Consider the following 17,323-nt stretch of genomic DNA (forward strand, 5'->3'; position numbering starts at 1 on the left):
GGGCAAGCATCATTCAACCAAGTTCGGTGTTCGTATTGCTATGTCAAGCATCTCCGCGGTGGTTGAACTTCTAGCGGTAACAATGTGCGGGCGGGAAGTCAAAAACACGCGGCTCTTGCGGCTCATTGTGCAAGGACGAAGCGAAGGGGGAGGCTAAACTTGTTTAGGGAACATAAACCGCCAAGGCTTCAATCGACAGGGGTGATGGATTTCTTCCATCTCTCACCTGGATGTGAGACCTTACCACTCCGTAGTTAGGTAGGAAGGTTACAATTAGCACTGTGTTTTAGGCGCAGCATTGAAGCGAGAGATGATATATATTCATTGTCAAACAAGAAGGTGGACTAAAACCATCCCTCAATCCGTTCCCCATGCTGCTTTCATTAGATCTTGAATGCGAGTAGGCGGAGCCGTCTTGCCCTCAAGTACCTCTGTGAGATTCAGTTGGACCTTTATCTTGTCCAAATCATACGCTCCAAGGGCCACACTTGCCTCAAGATCAGCTATCAAGGCCCGAAGCTGCTTGAGGCCAACTGGGAATCGCTGCGGAAACCGTTCAGCAATGGCGCCGTTTTCAGGAAGTAACATGCTGTCATGCTCCAAAAACCTGGACACTGGTTGATACTCGACGTTGAATGCGCGGCCTGTGTACTTCTCAAACAGACCAACAAGGTCCTTCAAGGTGACGGTGCTCGCAGTTGTTGTCATGACTCTCGGCCATTTGTTCAAGACAAGCGCCAGGGCAGTATAGCGAGCAACGTCGGTAGTTGGGGACATGGACATTTTTGCCTCGCTGTCATCTGGAAGGACTGCAACTTGGTTGACGGGGTCGATGAAGAAGCACAGCGGCCTGAGCGGCGTTGGGAACTTGGGCATGCCGTAGTAGTCCATGAATATGCCGGGATAGATGTAGCTAAACTCTAGGCTTGTCTTCTCAAGAGCCCGTCTGCCGGCTAAGTGAAACCTCTTGTTCGAATACGGCACTGCATCGCCAAGATCATAGTCGATGTTGAACTCGGATGGTATGAAGCGTCTGACAGAAGAGGCTTTATCGGCGGCCTAGATCAACCGTAACTGTGCGTTGCATGCGATGTCGTTACGAAGGCTGAAGGTGCAGATTACCACCTCGACTCTGCGCATATTTAGGCCTTCGGTGAGGGTGTCGGTGCTCGAGTAATCAGTCTGGATGAAGGGGATGTAGGATTTGCCAGTCAAGGGAGATATTCGCTCCGGGAAATCGGCTGGCGACTAGGAGTCAGCGTGAGGCTTCAAGGGATCAGTGGCAATGCGTGCATGACGTACTCCTCTTGATAGCACATATACCTCATGCTTGCCTGTTTCGAACAATGCCTTGACAATGAGGCTCCCTAGATCGCCAGAACCGCCGGCCACTACGACGACAGACATGGTAACAGAGTGTTGTCACTGACCTGTTAAACAGCGCTTGATGTTGAGAGAGGAGCTTAACTTCTTTTGTGTGCAGATCTTGTCGTGCTGGACGTCCCCACGCCTTGCCTGGCCGTGTCAGCATTGAACGAGGCTTGCATTGATCCAGCAGACATGATTGGATCGTCGTCCTGTCGACGGCTCAATGAGGCTTGACCCTGGGTAAGTAACATCGACACTTGGCCAAAAGTGGGAAAAGTCAGGCAGCAACATGCATCAAGAGGGGCTCCTCTCCTTGGATCAGCAAGGCAACAGCACATAAATAGGGGATTAACCCACTAGATTGAAGGATAAAGAATGGTCTCACCCATTCGGGTTTTGCGACTTTACTTTGTCAGGAGGGGCTTTTCTCCTTTCGCGGCTGATGACTAGGCTAACTATAGGTTTTCTCTGTTGGTTCCCGTGTATAGCCTCACAATCTGGGACATTCAGGACGCATACAAGGAAAATGGGGAATATACGATGTTTATTGCCAACTTTTCTAATAGCATTGGTCGCTCTTTGTGTGACTGTATGACATGTACTGCCCGCTAAGCTAGATAGCGACCAAGAAAATGATCCAAATAATCCGTTTTCCCAATCTCTACTCCAGAGTTCCTGAGGATATCATAGGCAGTGACCACATGAAAGTACATGTTGGGGATCGCGAAGCCGTTAAGGAAGCCATATGCCGACGAGGTTTTCTTTTCCACGGGCCCCATGTTCCAAGTAACTTCAGCGGTCGGGTCAACAAGCTTCTGCCGGTCGACTCTTTTAACCATGTCCCGCACGGCATCGACATGCCTGCGAAGGTCGTCGAGAGTCTTGAGGTCGCCAGGTTGTACAACTAGGGCTGATGGAGGCTGGATACCGCCCAGGTGGGCAGCAATCGAAAGGGCCATGTTGGAGGCAATATAGACTTGAACCGCGAAGGGGAACATGTCTGGGGCGAGACTGGCGGTAACGAGCGTATCGACTGAGGTCTTGGATTGAGCAGCATGAGCTTCCATCTTGTCAAAAAGGTGACTGAGGGCGTCTAGAGAGGCGAGGGCATGGGGAATGGCGCCATCGTAGAGAGAAAATGTATGCATATTGGTAGTATGTGCCTCACAAGGTGGGAATAAAGAGTAGGTTCGAGATTTACAAGTTGTACAACTTGGATTCTTGCAAAGGTGACCCAAGAAGAAGAGAGGCCGAAGCAACTGGTTGTTCTTATGTCGCTGCCGCTTCTCTCGATCCACAAGAAAGCTGTGGATTTCCCTCAGCTTCGGAGGCACTCTCCCAGGTTCAATCGTACTCGGGATATATTGCCTATTTCATCTTTCAATTCATGATTTTCCCATGTCCAAATACCTCTTGGTATGAATATGAGCATGACCTCCGCTTTGTAATCGCTTGTAAGGAGAAATGGGACCCTTTGGTGTCTCTTTACGAAACCAAGATTCTTGCTTAGACGAGACAGCTGAATGCACCAACTCTTGCCTTGCCGGCTGTACTCATCGCGATCTCAATTAGAGTTCAGGTGTGCCTGGGGGTTTCATTCAGCGAGTCGATGAACAAGGAACAGACGAACACGCGTCAGTGAGAGCTTCGGCCAATATACATAAGGATCCGAGCCATCGAATGGTGTTGAAGCGGATCGCCGATTCGGGGTCTTCCCTCACCGAGAGCCTCCACTAGCACCTCACCGACGGCTCGTCGGCCGACATCCGTGCCTCCCCTTGATGGCCTCTACGGAACCTGTCCGATGTACGTTCGAAGATTGCAAGGATTCGCAAAAGCCTTGGGATCCTCGGATGATCATGTTGTGTTTGGCCAGGTCAACACGCCGCATGGTGGCAGTGGTCTCGACCACGGACGGGATGGTGGTCTGGAAGCTCGCTGGAGGGGTTTACATGGCAGAAGATTACCCCTGCAAAGCCCATTATTCAACCATGGATTAACCAGCGGGCCTTGAAGAGTTTGGAAGTCTACCGAGCTAACCTCCCACGTGGTCTAAGAAAAAAAATAAGACACCAAAAGGGTATAGTACCTCTAAGTCTCAGAAAATACTCTTGTTTTAACGTACATGATAAGCGAGTGTCTCAGACAAGCGGGTGTCTCACTATACTGTGCTACCTAAAAACAGCTTACCCTATAACACTTTTTTAGCTAAAATAGAATAATAGAAAATATTAAAAACTATAGTTTTAAGTAGTATAGCTTTTAAAACTAAGATATTATTTTTGAGATTTTTTTATATATTATATTATATAAAAAACCTGCTAAAATACAGTATAAATAGATTTTCTTTAATAACTCTATAAATAGGTTAGCTATAATTCTCTTATAAAGTATATAGCTTTCTTATATAGTTAAAAGTAAGTTATACAGCTTTTAGCTTTTTTAGACTTAGCCTGAATTATATATAAGTTTTGAAAAGTCAGCTTTTTAGGTGTAAAGTGACGTGAGACACTCGCTTGTCTGAGACACTCGCTTATCATGTACGTTATAATAAATTATTTTAACTAAATATAATAAAATTCAGGAAAAAAATAATATAATTATATAAATAAATACTTTATAAATAACTACTCTAGAAATTACTTTATAATTTTCATTATATTAATAGGGCTCATTTGAGACGGTGTAGAGTAATATGTTTATAGTGGTATCTTATTTTTTTCTTACACTGTGTGCCTCCCTCCATAATAGTACCCTTCAATTTTGTTTGTATATGCCAAACCCCCCCGGGCCTCTTGTCTTGAAAGAGGCTGCCACAAGCGGTACCGACCCTTGCCCTGAATCTTGCAAGGGAATACGATATTGCATGAGGAAAATCTCTGATTGAAATTAATAAGCCAGTAGTAAGTGCTTATAAATCTACTGCGCTTGCTCGGCGCCCCATAGGTTCACGCCTAGGCGCGATTTTACGTGGTCACGCGTAGAGAGGCACGCCTAGGCGTGTTCCTATGGGCCCCCATACATACACATGATTTGGCGCAGAAAATAAAAATACGCTGATTCTTAACATGTCCCGTAACGACGGGCAATTTAGAACCGGGTCCGTTATTCTAACCGGATAAAGGAATGATAACGGGCATGCTGGCATCTGCCTGGGGCCGTCGGGCTTACTGACAAATGTTTCCAAGCGACAAGGCCCTCGACTCTGGGAGACTACTGCGTAGTCAGGGTCAAAAACTCTAAGCTGTCCCACTCGGTATATTTGTCAGACCGACCAGATGCGCTTTCATCAGAGACTGGCTGTGGCTTACCAGCTCACTTTTCCTTGCATCCATCCCAGCAGGATACCACCTATCAGTCGATATTCGGCACTTTGACATGAAAAAAATGTTCAAAACGGCAGAGAGAACAAAATTGTCCTGGCTCTTAGCAATACACAAATCCATTCCGCCGAGTAGTATGGCACACTTCCTCTTCTCCATAGCTAGTATTCTAGTAGGGGCGGACAACAGTCGTTCGTTGGATCGAATATTGAGCAGTGTAGGGGCGGCAATTCAACTGTCCGATCTGCCGTTTCCCGACAAGCACCGACAGCCGCCACCATCAGAGTTGAGGTAATCCACTGCAATCTATTAATGTATGGACTTGCGGTCGACAGGCAAGGAAGGAAGAAATATCCATGATTATTATTCGATGTAACCTCTGCTATTCTTCTTCTCCCTTTTCTCTCCTTGTGGGTTATGATATTACGATATTGTACTAACCGCACCATTCAGCTTAAAGTATGCTCCCCAGAAGCCCTAAAGCCCGTTATGATAGTATAACGCTGAAGAAAGAAAGAACGAAAAAAGACGCTGAAACTGACGTAATTTTGCTTAATAGACAGGGTAACATCGGAGATTTGGGAAACTCTCGTTCCCTCCGCTTACTGTGCTGTTGGAGGATTAATGACAAGCCAGATAGAGTATCTTTAAGTTAGATCTATGGATCACAAGTGGATGAAGCTTTATGCGCCCAACCTTAATATGGGGGAAAAAGGCCTAGAAATATGCACTCCGTGCGTTCATCCACCTCCGTGAACAAGGCCCGTAGCTCATTGCAGGAGAATTCCAAGAGTATTGAATCCGGACAGTCTGGCGGCCTTGCTGCCTCAGAGAGAGATAAACGGCTATATAACTTCAGAAAAGTCACACTCAATCTTTGCTCGATACAACAACCAACTCCAAGAATATCTAGTCCTGGTTCACACAGCCTACACCATGTCCTCCCGCATTATCAAAGTCGCAGTCACCCAAGCTGAGCCGGTCTGGTATGACCTTCCGGCTACAGTCAAAAAAACGCTCCACTTGATCGCCGAGGCTGCATCTAACGGCGCCCGGCTTATTGCGTTCCCCGAATGTTGGCTCCCCGGCCACCCTTTGTGGATTTGGTATATGAACCCTCAAGATATGTCGCTCGGTGTGCGATCTGCTGTTAATTACGATCTCTAGGTCGAACCCTGGTGACCCGGATCTTGGTGTTAATTATATCAAGAACAGTCCAGCTGTAGACTCGCCTGAGATCGCAGCAGTTCAAGCCTGTGCTCTTGATAATAAGATCGCGGTCTCTTTGGGATTTTCGGAGAATGAGAATAACTCATTGTATATTGCCCAACTCTTCATCGGGGAGGACGGCGAAATCAAGGTCCATCGCCGCAAGATGAAGCCCTCGCATATGGAACGCACCGTATTCGGAGACTCACTGGCCCATTGCCTGGACAGCGTGGGCCAACTATCATTCGCCCGAGTCGGCGGTCTCAACTGCTGGGAGCACACCCAGCCGTTGCTAAAGTATAACTCGATGGCCCAAAAGGAAGAGATCCATGTGGGAGCTTGGGCGGTTAACCCCCCACACACTGGTGGACGGGATCTCTGGTCTACCTGTCTTGAAGGTGAGTCCTTACTCTTGCAGTAGCAAGCTAGCTGTCTAACGCTCGTAGGTTGTCACGCGCTCTCTAGCGTATATGCTATCGAGTCTGGCACGTTTGTGCTTCATTGCACTGCACTTATCTCAGACGCGGCAGTTGAGAAGACGGGAACTGCTAGTAGCCTGCTACAGTTTAATAGCGGCGCAGGGGCATCAGCTGTTTTTGGCCCTGATGGGAGACGTCTAACTGAATTGACTGACCCAAAAGAGGAAACTATCTTGTACGCTGATTTAGATATGGACAGGATCTTAGAGGCAAGAATGTTTGCCGATCCCACTGGACACTACAGTCGTCCAGATCTGTTGTGGTTAGGTGTGGATAAGACTTTTAAGAGTGTGGTGAGGGAAGGAAGTGGTGCGCCAGAAGTCGGGGTCATAGGCTAAACTCTTAAAGCCAAATTTAGAGTAATTTAGGTAGTATTGATCATAAATCAATATACTCTCCTGCAATTGTCAAGCTTGGCGTCGCGTCACAAGAGGTAGTATACGTAGGGGTCGTTGGGGGAGCCTTGTTCTTCGCAGTGCGGCTAACAAACCGACAGACCTAGACCGTCCCCTTCGGTCGGTCGGTCTGCGGTTTGAAGACGGCCTATAAGACGGTCGGTCTGTTAGCTATACTGGACTCTGCCGCCAAAAGAGGAGCTGTTCGACGGTTTTGTACCACTCATCAGGGACAGCTCACGCCGTGGGGAACCTGCTCCATAGCACTAAATCCATGAATTTGTTAACAGTAAGTTAGTCTCAGCTTGACAACTCCGTTTACCGTAGCGGTTACGCCCACGTTCTCTTCTGAGAGTCCTTTGTCCCGATAGGCCAGCCCAGGCTTTCAACTCGCCTCCCACTTCGATGAAAATTCATGGAAAGCTCGTTTCGTGGACTGTGTCATCCTCGACGACGTCACCTGTCGGCAAGCACCCAGCGAACGGCAGGATGGCTGATAGCGAACGATGGGGAGCTTGCAGGTCAGCTGCTTCCTGAGTATCACACAACTGTCTGTTCGTGGATCCGTGAAACCTTTGAATCCCGACGACAGATCATCCTCAATCACGTCAAGGACGCGAAGAGGTCCTTTCACCTAAGCTTTGATTTCTGGACTGCTTCCAACGGGTTTCACTACATTGGCATCGTCGGCCACTTTGTTGACAGTGAAGCCGAAAAACTTGATATCCTTCTTGGACTGCCAGGCCTAGTTTGTCCATAGTCTGCTGAGAACATGGCCTCGTATATCAAGGACGTAATCGAGCAATACGAAATGGGCTTCAAGCCTGGATACTGTTGGAAGAATTGATGGTTCCCCCTCAACTTCCGGATGAAGGTTCAAGATTAAAGTTAAAGTTTGATGTCCTAAAACTCAGATCGTAGGACTGTCATCTAGGACTCTAGGACTCAAGTCCTAGAAGGAATCAGTCGAAGATATAAAACCTCAAAGGTCCTTCGACTGCAAGGAGTTAACAATAACAATCTGTTGTCAGCTGCACTTATCATCCCTGAGTGATCCAACAACAGATACTTCATGCTTGATAGCGTCGAAAGCAATGATACTTGCCTAGAGGCGCTTGCTAAGCGGTTCCCGATGGACTTCAGCCGGCGCCGCTTGCGTTGCATAGGCCACATTATCAACCTGGTTGTCCGGGCTGTCATCTTCGGCTCAAACGTTAGTAAATTCGAGGCGGAGCTTTGTGGGGCTAGAATGAATTCAGTTTCGAGATTTGGGCCAAGAAGGGGGCCATTGGCAAACCCCGCAACCTTGTTACCTGTATCCGTCGGACGGACCAGCGACGGCAGGCGCTTCGGTGTTTACAGTCTAAGCTTGCAAGGGACGATGCAATATTTACACTGGAGATCGTTTTTGATGGTATGGAACTCCATTTACACTATGATCAAACGCGGTATGTGTATATGTCTGTGTCACTCCCCTCTGTTGGACAATTGCTGACACGGGATGTTGTTGTGTCACGCAGGGACGCTGAGTGCACTTGACAATAGCTAGTTCTTGTTGTCGTGATTGTTATTATGCTTGGTTAAATCTTTTTTTTTCTGATCTTAATGAGAGGCCCTTTGGGGCCTTATATCTCTGAATGATCCCATCTAGGACTTTGAACCTTAATCGTAGGACTTCAAACTTTTAATCTTGGTCCTGAAGCTAAGGGAAGTCTCAGTGCTTCCAACAAGTCCGTGGAGAGCAATCGATTATCGATTAGTATCAGATCCGAATCCCCTGTGGCATGATAATATATGAAACGGTACGTTTAGCTTTCTTTAGAAGGAGTGACCATCTTTGGTGATGGAGGAAATCGTGTCGAGAGGGGGAGCCAATAAGTTTACGGGTCTTTTCACGTGTAGGGATTGCGCCGTTTAATTAGCTGCTTCTGCCCCGCGCTAAAGTCTGACCTCGACTAATCAAATAAGTGATTTAATAGCTATACTCGCACTAATATTCTAGCTACCTATCTAAATCGTAATTAAAGAGGTTAGTTGCGAAGAATAACGTATATTTAATATTATTATTGGATTCGCAGAGCCTTAAACTATAAAGAACTATAATAAGAAAGCTTAGAGATAAGAATTATTTTGTTTTTACTTAAGTTACCTCCTTATTACGATATAACATTCCAATCGGTACAAATATAAGATACAGCTAAATCAGATCTAGCAACATATTATTTTAATAAAAGGGGGAAATGCCTTATGTTTAGCATATGCTCTAATTTAACATTAATTAGCCTGTGGAAATTATAACTAATTCCCACTTATGAGTTAAGAAAATGAAATTGTTGGAAAATCCGGGGATCCCCCTCCCCTTCAGGATTCAGACTAACAGTCTGAAAGTCCTAGATTTAAAGTTTAAAGTCCTAGATGAAATCATTAAGAGATATAAACCTGAGAAGAACTCTCATCTCAATAAGAAACAACCAAGTTTCATAAAATATATTTTCACCCAGCACTACTGCGCAATATAAACAACAAAATTGGGCTATATAGAGATAGCTTTAATAGATATGTACTGTTAGCTTGTTTCAGGGGACCTGTGAAACTAATAGAATCACGAGCACCCGTGAACCTATTGGCTCCCGTCGAGAGTTGGAGGTTTAGTTAATCAGATGAACTACGTCACTCCCTATGCGGTGCCACTCGCTATGCATTTGCGTTACCCCTGTTTAGCGAAGTCTACTACTTCTCCAATGTCATCTCTCTTTCCAGTTTGAGGCTATATATGATATTCGAGGCTCGCGTAGTCCGAGAGAAGATACGGAATCGCGACGTAGGCCATAATAAGCACTATAGCATGTATAGTGTGTAGCATGTGGTACCCACAGGTACGCAGGGTTCGCTGACGCAAGTGTTCCAAGCCAATTGGGCGCCTACATAAGGATCTTGCGCTTTTGTGCTTTTCATCTTTTAGCTCAAATAGTACGTTAAAGGGCAATTCATTGTTTAGGGCACAGTACTTCATATTTAATTCTGGTTAACAAGATGCTCGCCGTAGGTAACGTGCACACGAGCACTTCAGTTTACCTCAACTCTGGGAACCCATCACTGAACACCGTCGTAAGCTCTCCGTCTCTCCATACACCAGTGACCGGTAAACACCGCTGGTACCGGTCAGACAAGAATGAGGCAGCATCACACTCTAGCAGAACCAAGTCAGCCTTTCTTCCCGCTTCGATTCTTCCCCGGTCATTGAATCCAAATCGATCTGCGGGGATCGATGTCGCGGTCTTGAGGACATCCTCTGGAGTCATCCCAACCTCATGTGCAAGCAAGTACAGCTCCAAATGTACACCAAGGCCGAAGGGAATGTCAAAACCTTGGCCAGACGCATCAGTCCCTGCAAGTATAGGGACTCCAGCCTGATAGAGGGATCTGACAGTTCTGTACGCATGTTGAACGCTGGCCTTTGGTCGTTGATGCTCTGCAAACCCCAATGGCTTGTCTATAGGCTCTTCCATCATCATCTTCTTTGCGAAAGGGTCGGCTAGAAACTGCTGACGAATTTCTCGGTTCTCCGTAGTGTGGGAAGCGCATAAGACCAACGTCGGATTGCAGTGAACTTGCTGAGACGCCATTCTCGTGATGAAATCACTAGATGATTCGTCCAGAAAGATGTGGGCCAGGCCGTCAATGCCAGCGTCGAGGAGCGCCATGGCCCCAGCCTGGCTAAGAGCATGGCCCACAGCTATAACACCATGTTTGTGTGCTGCATCCACTACAGCCTTCACGACTTCGTGACGTGGCGATACCAAGTCTATCCCCAAAGTATCTCCAAGCTCGTGGAAAACTTTGATGTAAGAGGCACCGTGTTCCTCGACCTGCTGCCGCACGAAAGGCTCGGCGTCTTCCGGCTCTCGAATCTTTGGCCAAGTCGAGACAACATGATCGACAATTTCGTCCACTTGAGGATGGTCTTCGAGTACCTTCTTGATGACCTGCTTGGGCCAGCCATTTTCGAAGACGGCTCCAAGGCCGCAACACTTGAAATCTGCATATTTCGACTTGTTGGCTTGTTCGCTCGCCAACTTTCACAACCATTAGTGACACTGCCTACGTCTTCTGGAATATCACGAACCTTCATCAAGCGGGCATTATCTGCTGGGTCATTGTGCAGGTCGCACACAGTGGTGCAGCCGAATCGCAGAGACTGTTCCATGCTGTTGATATTACCCGACATGGCGTGGATATGCGCGTCGAACAGTCCCGGAATCAGCGTGGATCCAGGTCGAGAAATTCTAGTGATTCCCTCGAGGTCGCTTCGAGTAAACTGTCCTCGGCCAACTTCATTGATAAGCCCATCCTGGATGATGACGAAGCCATTCTCAATGAACTCATGACCTGTGAAGATCTTGACTTCTTCAACGACAAAGGAGGGTAGTGCAGGCATTTTCGAAGATCTTAACTTAGAAGCTGTGCGAGATTGGTCGAGTTGTGATACGCTGCCGTGTGAGTGGGAGTTTGTGAGGTCTTATACTCAGGTGGCGGGCGCCAGGCCTCTTCTTCCTCGACAACGCAGGCTAGTGAATACCTTGCTGCGCCATCGGCTAGATACAAACTTTGTTTTCAAATCTGTTTTCCTGTCTTGACTCTCGTTAGAAAATTCGGAACATCTGGGCGGAACGGAATTTAGGAAAGATCGGAACAAAGGCAGGATAAACTCGGTCGCTGATTCTCTCCGGTTACCAATGTGGCTCTTTCCCTAAACAGTTTTGTGGTCACAGTTTCGGAAGGCGTACCGCTAAGCTGGGCAGCGTCACACCGCGTGGGTTGCGGCTGTGCTGGCCTAATCGGATAGCGGGGCATTAATCCTACCGTCGGTATATCTCACGCTCCGATTCTAGTCACCGCGCAAGGATCACATTATGCACTAAGTAGTATCTTGCCAAACGTTGTCCTCTCTGTTCATGTTGAATATATCTATAAAGAGGATTACATAAAACCAAATTATTGGTTCGCTTGTCTTACCTATCATTTTCTAGCACAAGGCTTCTACCACCCGCTTTTATTAATTGCTTTGACATTCCAATGGACTACTCACACACATCTATCGCTAGCTCTCTGAGGTGCCAAGTTATTGTCCCGCGACGAAACCAAGCTCCAAGTGAGACGGTTTCGAGATGGTCGGACCACAATGTTGAGTTCCCGGCAATGATCGTACGACCAAATTCGGAACAGGACATTGCCGATTCCATCAAACTTGCCAGAAACAACGAGTTGATCCTCCTCCCAGGGAACGGTGGTTGTGCATCCTGGGTCCCCATCACCGCCAAAACCATGTACTTGGACATGAAAAACTTCAACAATGTAATTGTCGATCAGTCGTCGAGCACTGTACGTGTCGGCGGCGGTGCTTCTACCGGCGAGGTTATCAAGGCCGTCGTGGCAGCAGGCTATTATACATTATGGTGCAACTCCAATGCCGTCGGATACGTCGGTTCCATCCTGGGCGGCGGTATCAGCCCTTTCACGGGGCTTCATGGTTACCTTATCGATGCTGTCGAGTCGATACAGCTCATCACCACCGATGGACAAATCCTCGACGTGGGGCCATCATCAGAAGGCGAAGAAAAAGCTCTGTTCAACGCCCTATGTGGTGCTGGTCACGGTCTTGGGATTATCACATCAGTCGTTATGAAGGTCTTCTCATTGAAGATCTTGAACATGACTGAGGACTGCTTCTGGACACGCAGGGTCGTCTTCCCTTCTAGTGCTATCGAAGCTGCTGCCAAGGCATTCACGCAATTCAGCGACCCAGATCCTCACCTAGTCATCAACATGGTCTTTTTCAGAGCACTGCCTAGTACATCAGCTCTGGGGTCACCTATGATTACACTCACAGCGTCCTATTTCGGGCCCTCCAACGAAGCTGAGCAAGCCGCAACTGTCCTATTTGATCAAAGCATCATCGGCAAAGCGGTCGAAGCAGAGACCCTCCTTGTCTCTGTGGCTACCGCAAACGACAGAAATAATCATATGAATATCCACGGTGGTTTCAAGGATACCTGGAGTTGCTTTGTGAGCTCAGTAGATGGCGCGGCCATCAAGGAGAGTTTCGAAAGGTGGGTCCAGGTCGCTGAGCGAGACCAGGGCGCAAAACGAACTTTGGTCCTTTGGGGCCGGTTCAATACGAACATGGCTGTCAGCCTAGGGCAAAGCCCAGAAGGACAGGGAAAGTTCCTCGGAGTACGAGACCGCGGTGTCTTCACCAATGTGGTCAAGTATGCGGATACACTAGAATCGAACAGGGCATTAGATCAGTTTTGCTATGATCATCTAGATATCGCCAGACGGAGAGATGCAGGCCTGCCTAGGATGTTAGCAAACAACCGGAGACCGGGCATAAATCTGCAAGAATTGTACCCCAAGGAAAAGGTTGCCGAGTTAATGAGGGTCAAACAGGTGTGGGATTCGGAACAATTGTTGTGGAGCCCATTTTGAAGAAAGTTTGTTGGTATCAAGGTGATCATGACGTATTTGAAATCTGGAACAGAAAATCTGCATCAGGTTCGATCGTTTGACTTGTAATTATATGTATGTCTTTCCAGATTCATATAATGTTGGCTTTGTTGTGTCCTAGAAGAATGCAGTAGACTATGACCGCTGGTCGACCAACAAATTCGAGGTCGGAGAGCTTCCGGTGCAGTTCTTGAACTAGGACACTTTAAATCGCTTAGTCAATTCGCCTGGAACGTCATCCGTAAACATAACCTTGCGACCATCGATCAGTATGATATTGGGTGCTTCAAGCGCTGGAGTCATGCTGGCGTGAACCCAGAGTCGGCATTAAGGGGCGGGCGTCCTGATCCGGGGCTCGGGTTAGGAGGGAGATGTATGGATGGGGGAGGTAGGGGGAGATAGTAGGTTAAAGAAGAAGGAAGGAGGAAAGGCCCTAGTCTGGCCAGGTTAGGGGAAGGGAAGGGACACAACGGGCTCGAAGCCGCTACACAGTCCGGTAGCCAAAGCCTGAGAGAAAACAAAATATTTCGGAAGGCGAACGCCTCGATAGGCAGTTAACTTCCCCTCCAATAATCAGGTACTGACTCAGTGTCAAGCGCTGTTGAGTAGAATTTTATGAATTCCTTCGACCATGAGGATTCAGTCTGGAGATTCGAACTTACACCAGAAGGGAGGAATCGTAAGAAGAAAGTAGAGACAATTGTCACTCCCCGAAATCTATTTGGTGTAGGAGGAGAAGATCAAGTAGTCCGGGTAATCCGGGCAGACACGTTTCAGCAGCGCCACTAGAGTGTTACGACCCAGGTACAATCGTCCAACGATGTGTAAGCCGGATGGAGATGGTGCATGCTAACAGCACGTATCGGAACACGGAACAATGAGTAGCAGCCGACTGTCGTCGTCTTGATGCCTGTCGTTGCGCTTCTTCATTGTACGCCAAGGAGGATTCTAATGAAGGCTTCAATTGATCACTGTCGTGAATCTAAGTAGTGCCAAACTGGCGAATCTATGTACCGATATAGATGAAATATAGATCTACATCTATATAGATCTACATCTATCTATCTATCAAGGGTCCATGTGGGTCATCTATCTATCTATCTACTTAGGCCTTTGGTAGATAGACAAAATGTCGCAGGGTGGGCATGATCTTCACGGCCAAAGGAAACAACTGCGTTAGTAATCAAGCTTTATGCTTCAAGTAACTCTGCGGAATGGAATACCCCGCACAAAAAGAACTAAAAACACAACAATCAATCAACACATTTTTGCTGCTGCTCACCACATTCACTTTGGCCCTTTAAGCACGCTCAGTGCGATACTTGCCTTCGGAAAGTTCCACCTTTCGAAGGTTTCCACGTCGCTCCTGTGTACTCCAGTTTTTACCGTAGTATCCCCGGGATGCCCTCGATCAGCTTCTGGCTTGATGATTCCGGATGCATGTGGAATAAAGCACAACTCCCTATCTAGGTCTGGATCACGATTATTGTAGACCAAAGGTAATGGTTGTTTATCGTGTAAAATACCGGAGTGTTAGCCAAGAAGTGCTCGTACGGGCGGCAGACCCGGACCAAAATCCATCACAGTTAGATGGTCGTAGTCATGACTTCTCGGAATCAAGTCAAGAGAGTTAAGGGAAAGAAATGTGGCGAGGAAGCTACTAGAGCAATCGTATATGATTATGATTCTTTGTGTTGGCGCCAAACGTTTAATGCGAGGGCCGTAGTTGCTCTAGTTTCCTTCAAAAAGCATCGAAGCCCATTTGCGTCCACCCTGCCTCAACCTTCTCCTGGAGCCCCCGAGGACACGAGGAACGGAAACCAATGCTTCTAAAATTTCATTTTCCTTCGTATTCCATTGGGAAAAGACAGTTGGAGATCATTTTGCCTCCCTTGCTAGGATTGCCGTGACCGTACTTCATATATGGGGTGAGGGGAAGACCGTTGACGTTTTCGAAAACGTACTCATCCTGGCCCGGCCGACAACGCGTAGTATACGCCCACATAATATTGCCCCAGTTGTGAATGTCCACATCATCTTCAATCATTAAGATGCGGTTCATTAGCATTGTGTCAGATATTAAGGTGAATCGTGTATATTTCTTGATTCTCTCGCAATCGAAGGACTATTGAGACCTTATATCTTCGACTGGTTCCTTCTAGGACTTGAGTCCTAGAAAGTCCTAGATGAAAGTCCTAGATGAAAGTCCTACGATCTAAGTTTAAGGCTTCAAACTTAATCTTGAACCTTAATCCTGAAGTTGAGGGTGAACCCTCCAATATTCAACACATTGCTGCTTTCGAGTTAAAAGCTAGGTCACCGATGCGCGTGCAAAGCTCATCAGAATTTGTCTTCATGCGGGCTAGGCTCTCATTGTCTACCTTTAGCGCACACCAAGTTGCCATGGTTTCGAAAGGTGCATATGCGTCCTTAATAGGGAGACCATGTTGCTTCAAGAGCTCCAATAGTTCCTCGGACGCCATCGAGGCAGTGGTGTGCTTTAAGACGCAGTTAATACCATGCACGGGCAAATAGACACGATAGGGTAAGAGAGATACTCACAGACTCGTCCGTAATTCGCCCGGGCACAGAGGCTGGAAGAATAGCATCATCCCGATATGTGATGGCATTGACGGTAAACAGAGGCTGCATGCTTGATTCACCCTCAACATGAAGACCGATATAGTCCTCGAAGGGGCCCTCCGGTGCTTTATCTTTGAAAGACAATGTCCCTTCAAGCACAATCTCGGTATTAGCAGGCACAAGTAGGTCACTCAGCTCACATTTTACCATATCGAGGGACTTACCCGCTAGCATGCCCACATATTCCCCTTCAGAGACTCCAGCTGGCAAGGGAAACGCTGCAGCTATGCTAGCTACTGGTGGAGCGCCAAAGGCTAGGGCCCAAGGCATCTCGTCTTTGCCTTGTTTGAGCCATTGTTCCCGCACCATCTTATTGTGTTGCCCTGGAATCACCAAACAAACCAAGCGCCTCTTGTCGTGGACCATGCCTCGAAATATTGACCAATTCGTCCACGATCCGCCTGGCGTCTGCAAGATATGAACGCCGTAAGTCTGAAAATATTTACCCGCGTCTCCCTGGTGTAGTAAAGGCACCGGAAGCTTCATCAAGTCGATGTCGTCCCCGAAGATCTTATTTTGTTTGCAAGCACTGGTCGGAAGGACGTTGGGGGCAGAGGTTCGAGATACTTGGCCGACTGTGTCCTTTCCAGTATAGCCTTCCAGCTGCAGTCAGGGGGCAAGCCAAGGCTCCTAGCAATCCGACCATACTTGAACTGCTTATCCCTTCTCAGACTGGCAGCATTCCCGAAAATCTTCCATAGACCTTGTCGGGCTCCCTTCACGTTGTGAAAGAATGGAGCTTTTGCGTTGGTTTCGTTAACCCTCCTCACAATCGCTCCGACTTCCAGATTGTGGTCAACTTCCTGATGGATGTCGGCGAGATCTCCATCTTCGCATCGACAAAAGGACGGAAGTCGAGTTGCGGGTCGCCTTGATTCAACATGGCCGGCGCCTTACCAGAGTAATGGCGCCATGGATGACGAGCCACGGTGGCTGGATAGCGTAACAACGACGGGAATTGACGATGCTGGATTTGATACTTGATTAGTGATCACTTAGTAAATAAACTAGCATTCTGCAATGGGGAAATAAATATTTTCTTTGCTGGTGTCTGTGGCGGTATGTGATGTTCCCTGGATCCTGGGATACGCATAAATGATATTTAGTGCCCGGCCATTTCGTAGAATCGTTTCCGAATTCTCGGAACGGAGAGTAGGCCCGCGGACTAGCTGGTAGCCACTTGTCTCCAGGAACGTATCTTGCAACTATGAGAAAAGGCGAACTACTTTGCACGCCACACATACTTTGGTACAGACGAACCAAACAGGGAAAGAAGTCAACACAAATTTCAAAGCAACTATTAACTTGCCCTGAGGCGGGCGTTAACCCTTTCAATTAAGGCATTTTCTAGCTCAACTCCTTAAGATCACGATGCAGGCAAATCTATTAGCGAAAGGGT

At 47.5% G+C, this 17,323-nt stretch overlaps 6 protein-coding genes across 6 annotated transcripts; 2 read left to right on the top strand and 4 right to left on the bottom strand.

The window, feature by feature from the left end:
• Nucleotides 1-354: 354 nt before the first annotated feature.
• On the bottom strand, nucleotides 355-1,407 carry FOBCDRAFT_265158 (uncharacterized protein; the record flags this gene model as incomplete). The annotated part of the gene is made up of 3 exons (XM_054707374.2): nucleotides 355-1,059; nucleotides 1,123-1,248; nucleotides 1,303-1,407. 3 exons carry the CDS (start codon nucleotides 1,405-1,407, stop codon nucleotides 358-360), a joined length of 933 nt encoding a protein of 310 aa, XP_054563349.1.
• Nucleotides 1,408-1,709: 302 nt separating this feature from the next.
• FOBCDRAFT_324014 (uncharacterized protein) lies at nucleotides 1,710-2,664 on the bottom strand. The gene has a single exon (XM_054707375.2). It carries the CDS (start codon nucleotides 2,514-2,516, stop codon nucleotides 1,977-1,979), a length of 540 nt encoding a protein of 179 aa, XP_054563350.1. The 5' UTR covers nucleotides 2,517-2,664; the 3' UTR covers nucleotides 1,710-1,976.
• Nucleotides 2,665-5,593: 2,929 nt separating this feature from the next.
• FOBCDRAFT_170110 (carbon-nitrogen hydrolase) lies at nucleotides 5,594-6,712 on the top strand (the record flags this gene model as incomplete). The annotated part of the gene is made up of 3 exons (XM_054707376.2): nucleotides 5,594-5,797; nucleotides 5,859-6,298; nucleotides 6,347-6,712. Coding segments are annotated over exons 1-3 (975 nt in total), but the record flags the coding sequence as incomplete, so codon positions are not given.
• A 3,133-nt stretch (nucleotides 6,713-9,845) lies between these two features.
• FOBCDRAFT_285914 (uncharacterized protein) lies at nucleotides 9,846-11,212 on the bottom strand (the record flags this gene model as incomplete). The annotated part of the gene is made up of 2 exons (XM_054707377.1): nucleotides 9,846-10,850; nucleotides 10,901-11,212. 2 exons carry the CDS (start codon nucleotides 11,210-11,212, stop codon nucleotides 9,846-9,848), a joined length of 1,317 nt encoding a protein of 438 aa, XP_054563352.1.
• Nucleotides 11,213-11,804: 592 nt separating this feature from the next.
• FOBCDRAFT_233151 (uncharacterized protein) lies at nucleotides 11,805-13,360 on the top strand. The gene has a single exon (XM_054707378.2). The coding sequence runs from the start codon at nucleotides 11,851-11,853 to the stop codon at nucleotides 13,261-13,263; it is 1,413 nt and encodes a 470-aa protein (XP_054563353.2). The 5' UTR covers nucleotides 11,805-11,850; the 3' UTR covers nucleotides 13,264-13,360.
• A 1,758-nt stretch (nucleotides 13,361-15,118) lies between these two features.
• Nucleotides 15,119-17,166, bottom strand: FOBCDRAFT_244820 (3-octaprenyl-4-hydroxybenzoate carboxy-lyase-domain-containing protein; the record flags this gene model as incomplete). Its single annotated transcript, XM_059610637.1, has 6 exons — nucleotides 15,119-15,389; nucleotides 15,571-15,779; nucleotides 15,844-16,453; nucleotides 16,492-16,727; nucleotides 16,766-16,891; nucleotides 17,014-17,166. 6 exons carry the CDS (start codon nucleotides 17,164-17,166, stop codon nucleotides 15,119-15,121), a joined length of 1,605 nt encoding a protein of 534 aa, XP_059466094.1.
• Between the last annotated feature and the right edge of the window lie 157 nt (nucleotides 17,167-17,323).

Source organism: Fusarium oxysporum, chromosome XI (assembly GCF_013085055.1).
Source record: "Fusarium oxysporum Fo47 chromosome XI, complete sequence".
In the NCBI taxonomy this organism is placed as follows: domain Eukaryota; kingdom Fungi; phylum Ascomycota; class Sordariomycetes; order Hypocreales; family Nectriaceae; genus Fusarium; species Fusarium oxysporum.

Excerpts from the sequence above, each read along its gene's own strand:
- FOBCDRAFT_324014 (XM_054707375.2), bottom strand. The coding sequence starts at position 2,516 with ATGCATACATTTTCTCTCTACGATGGCGCCATTCCCCATGCCCTCGCC.
- FOBCDRAFT_233151 (XM_054707378.2), top strand. The coding sequence starts at position 11,851 with ATGGACTACTCACACACATCTATCGCTAGCTCTCTGAGGTGCCAAGTT.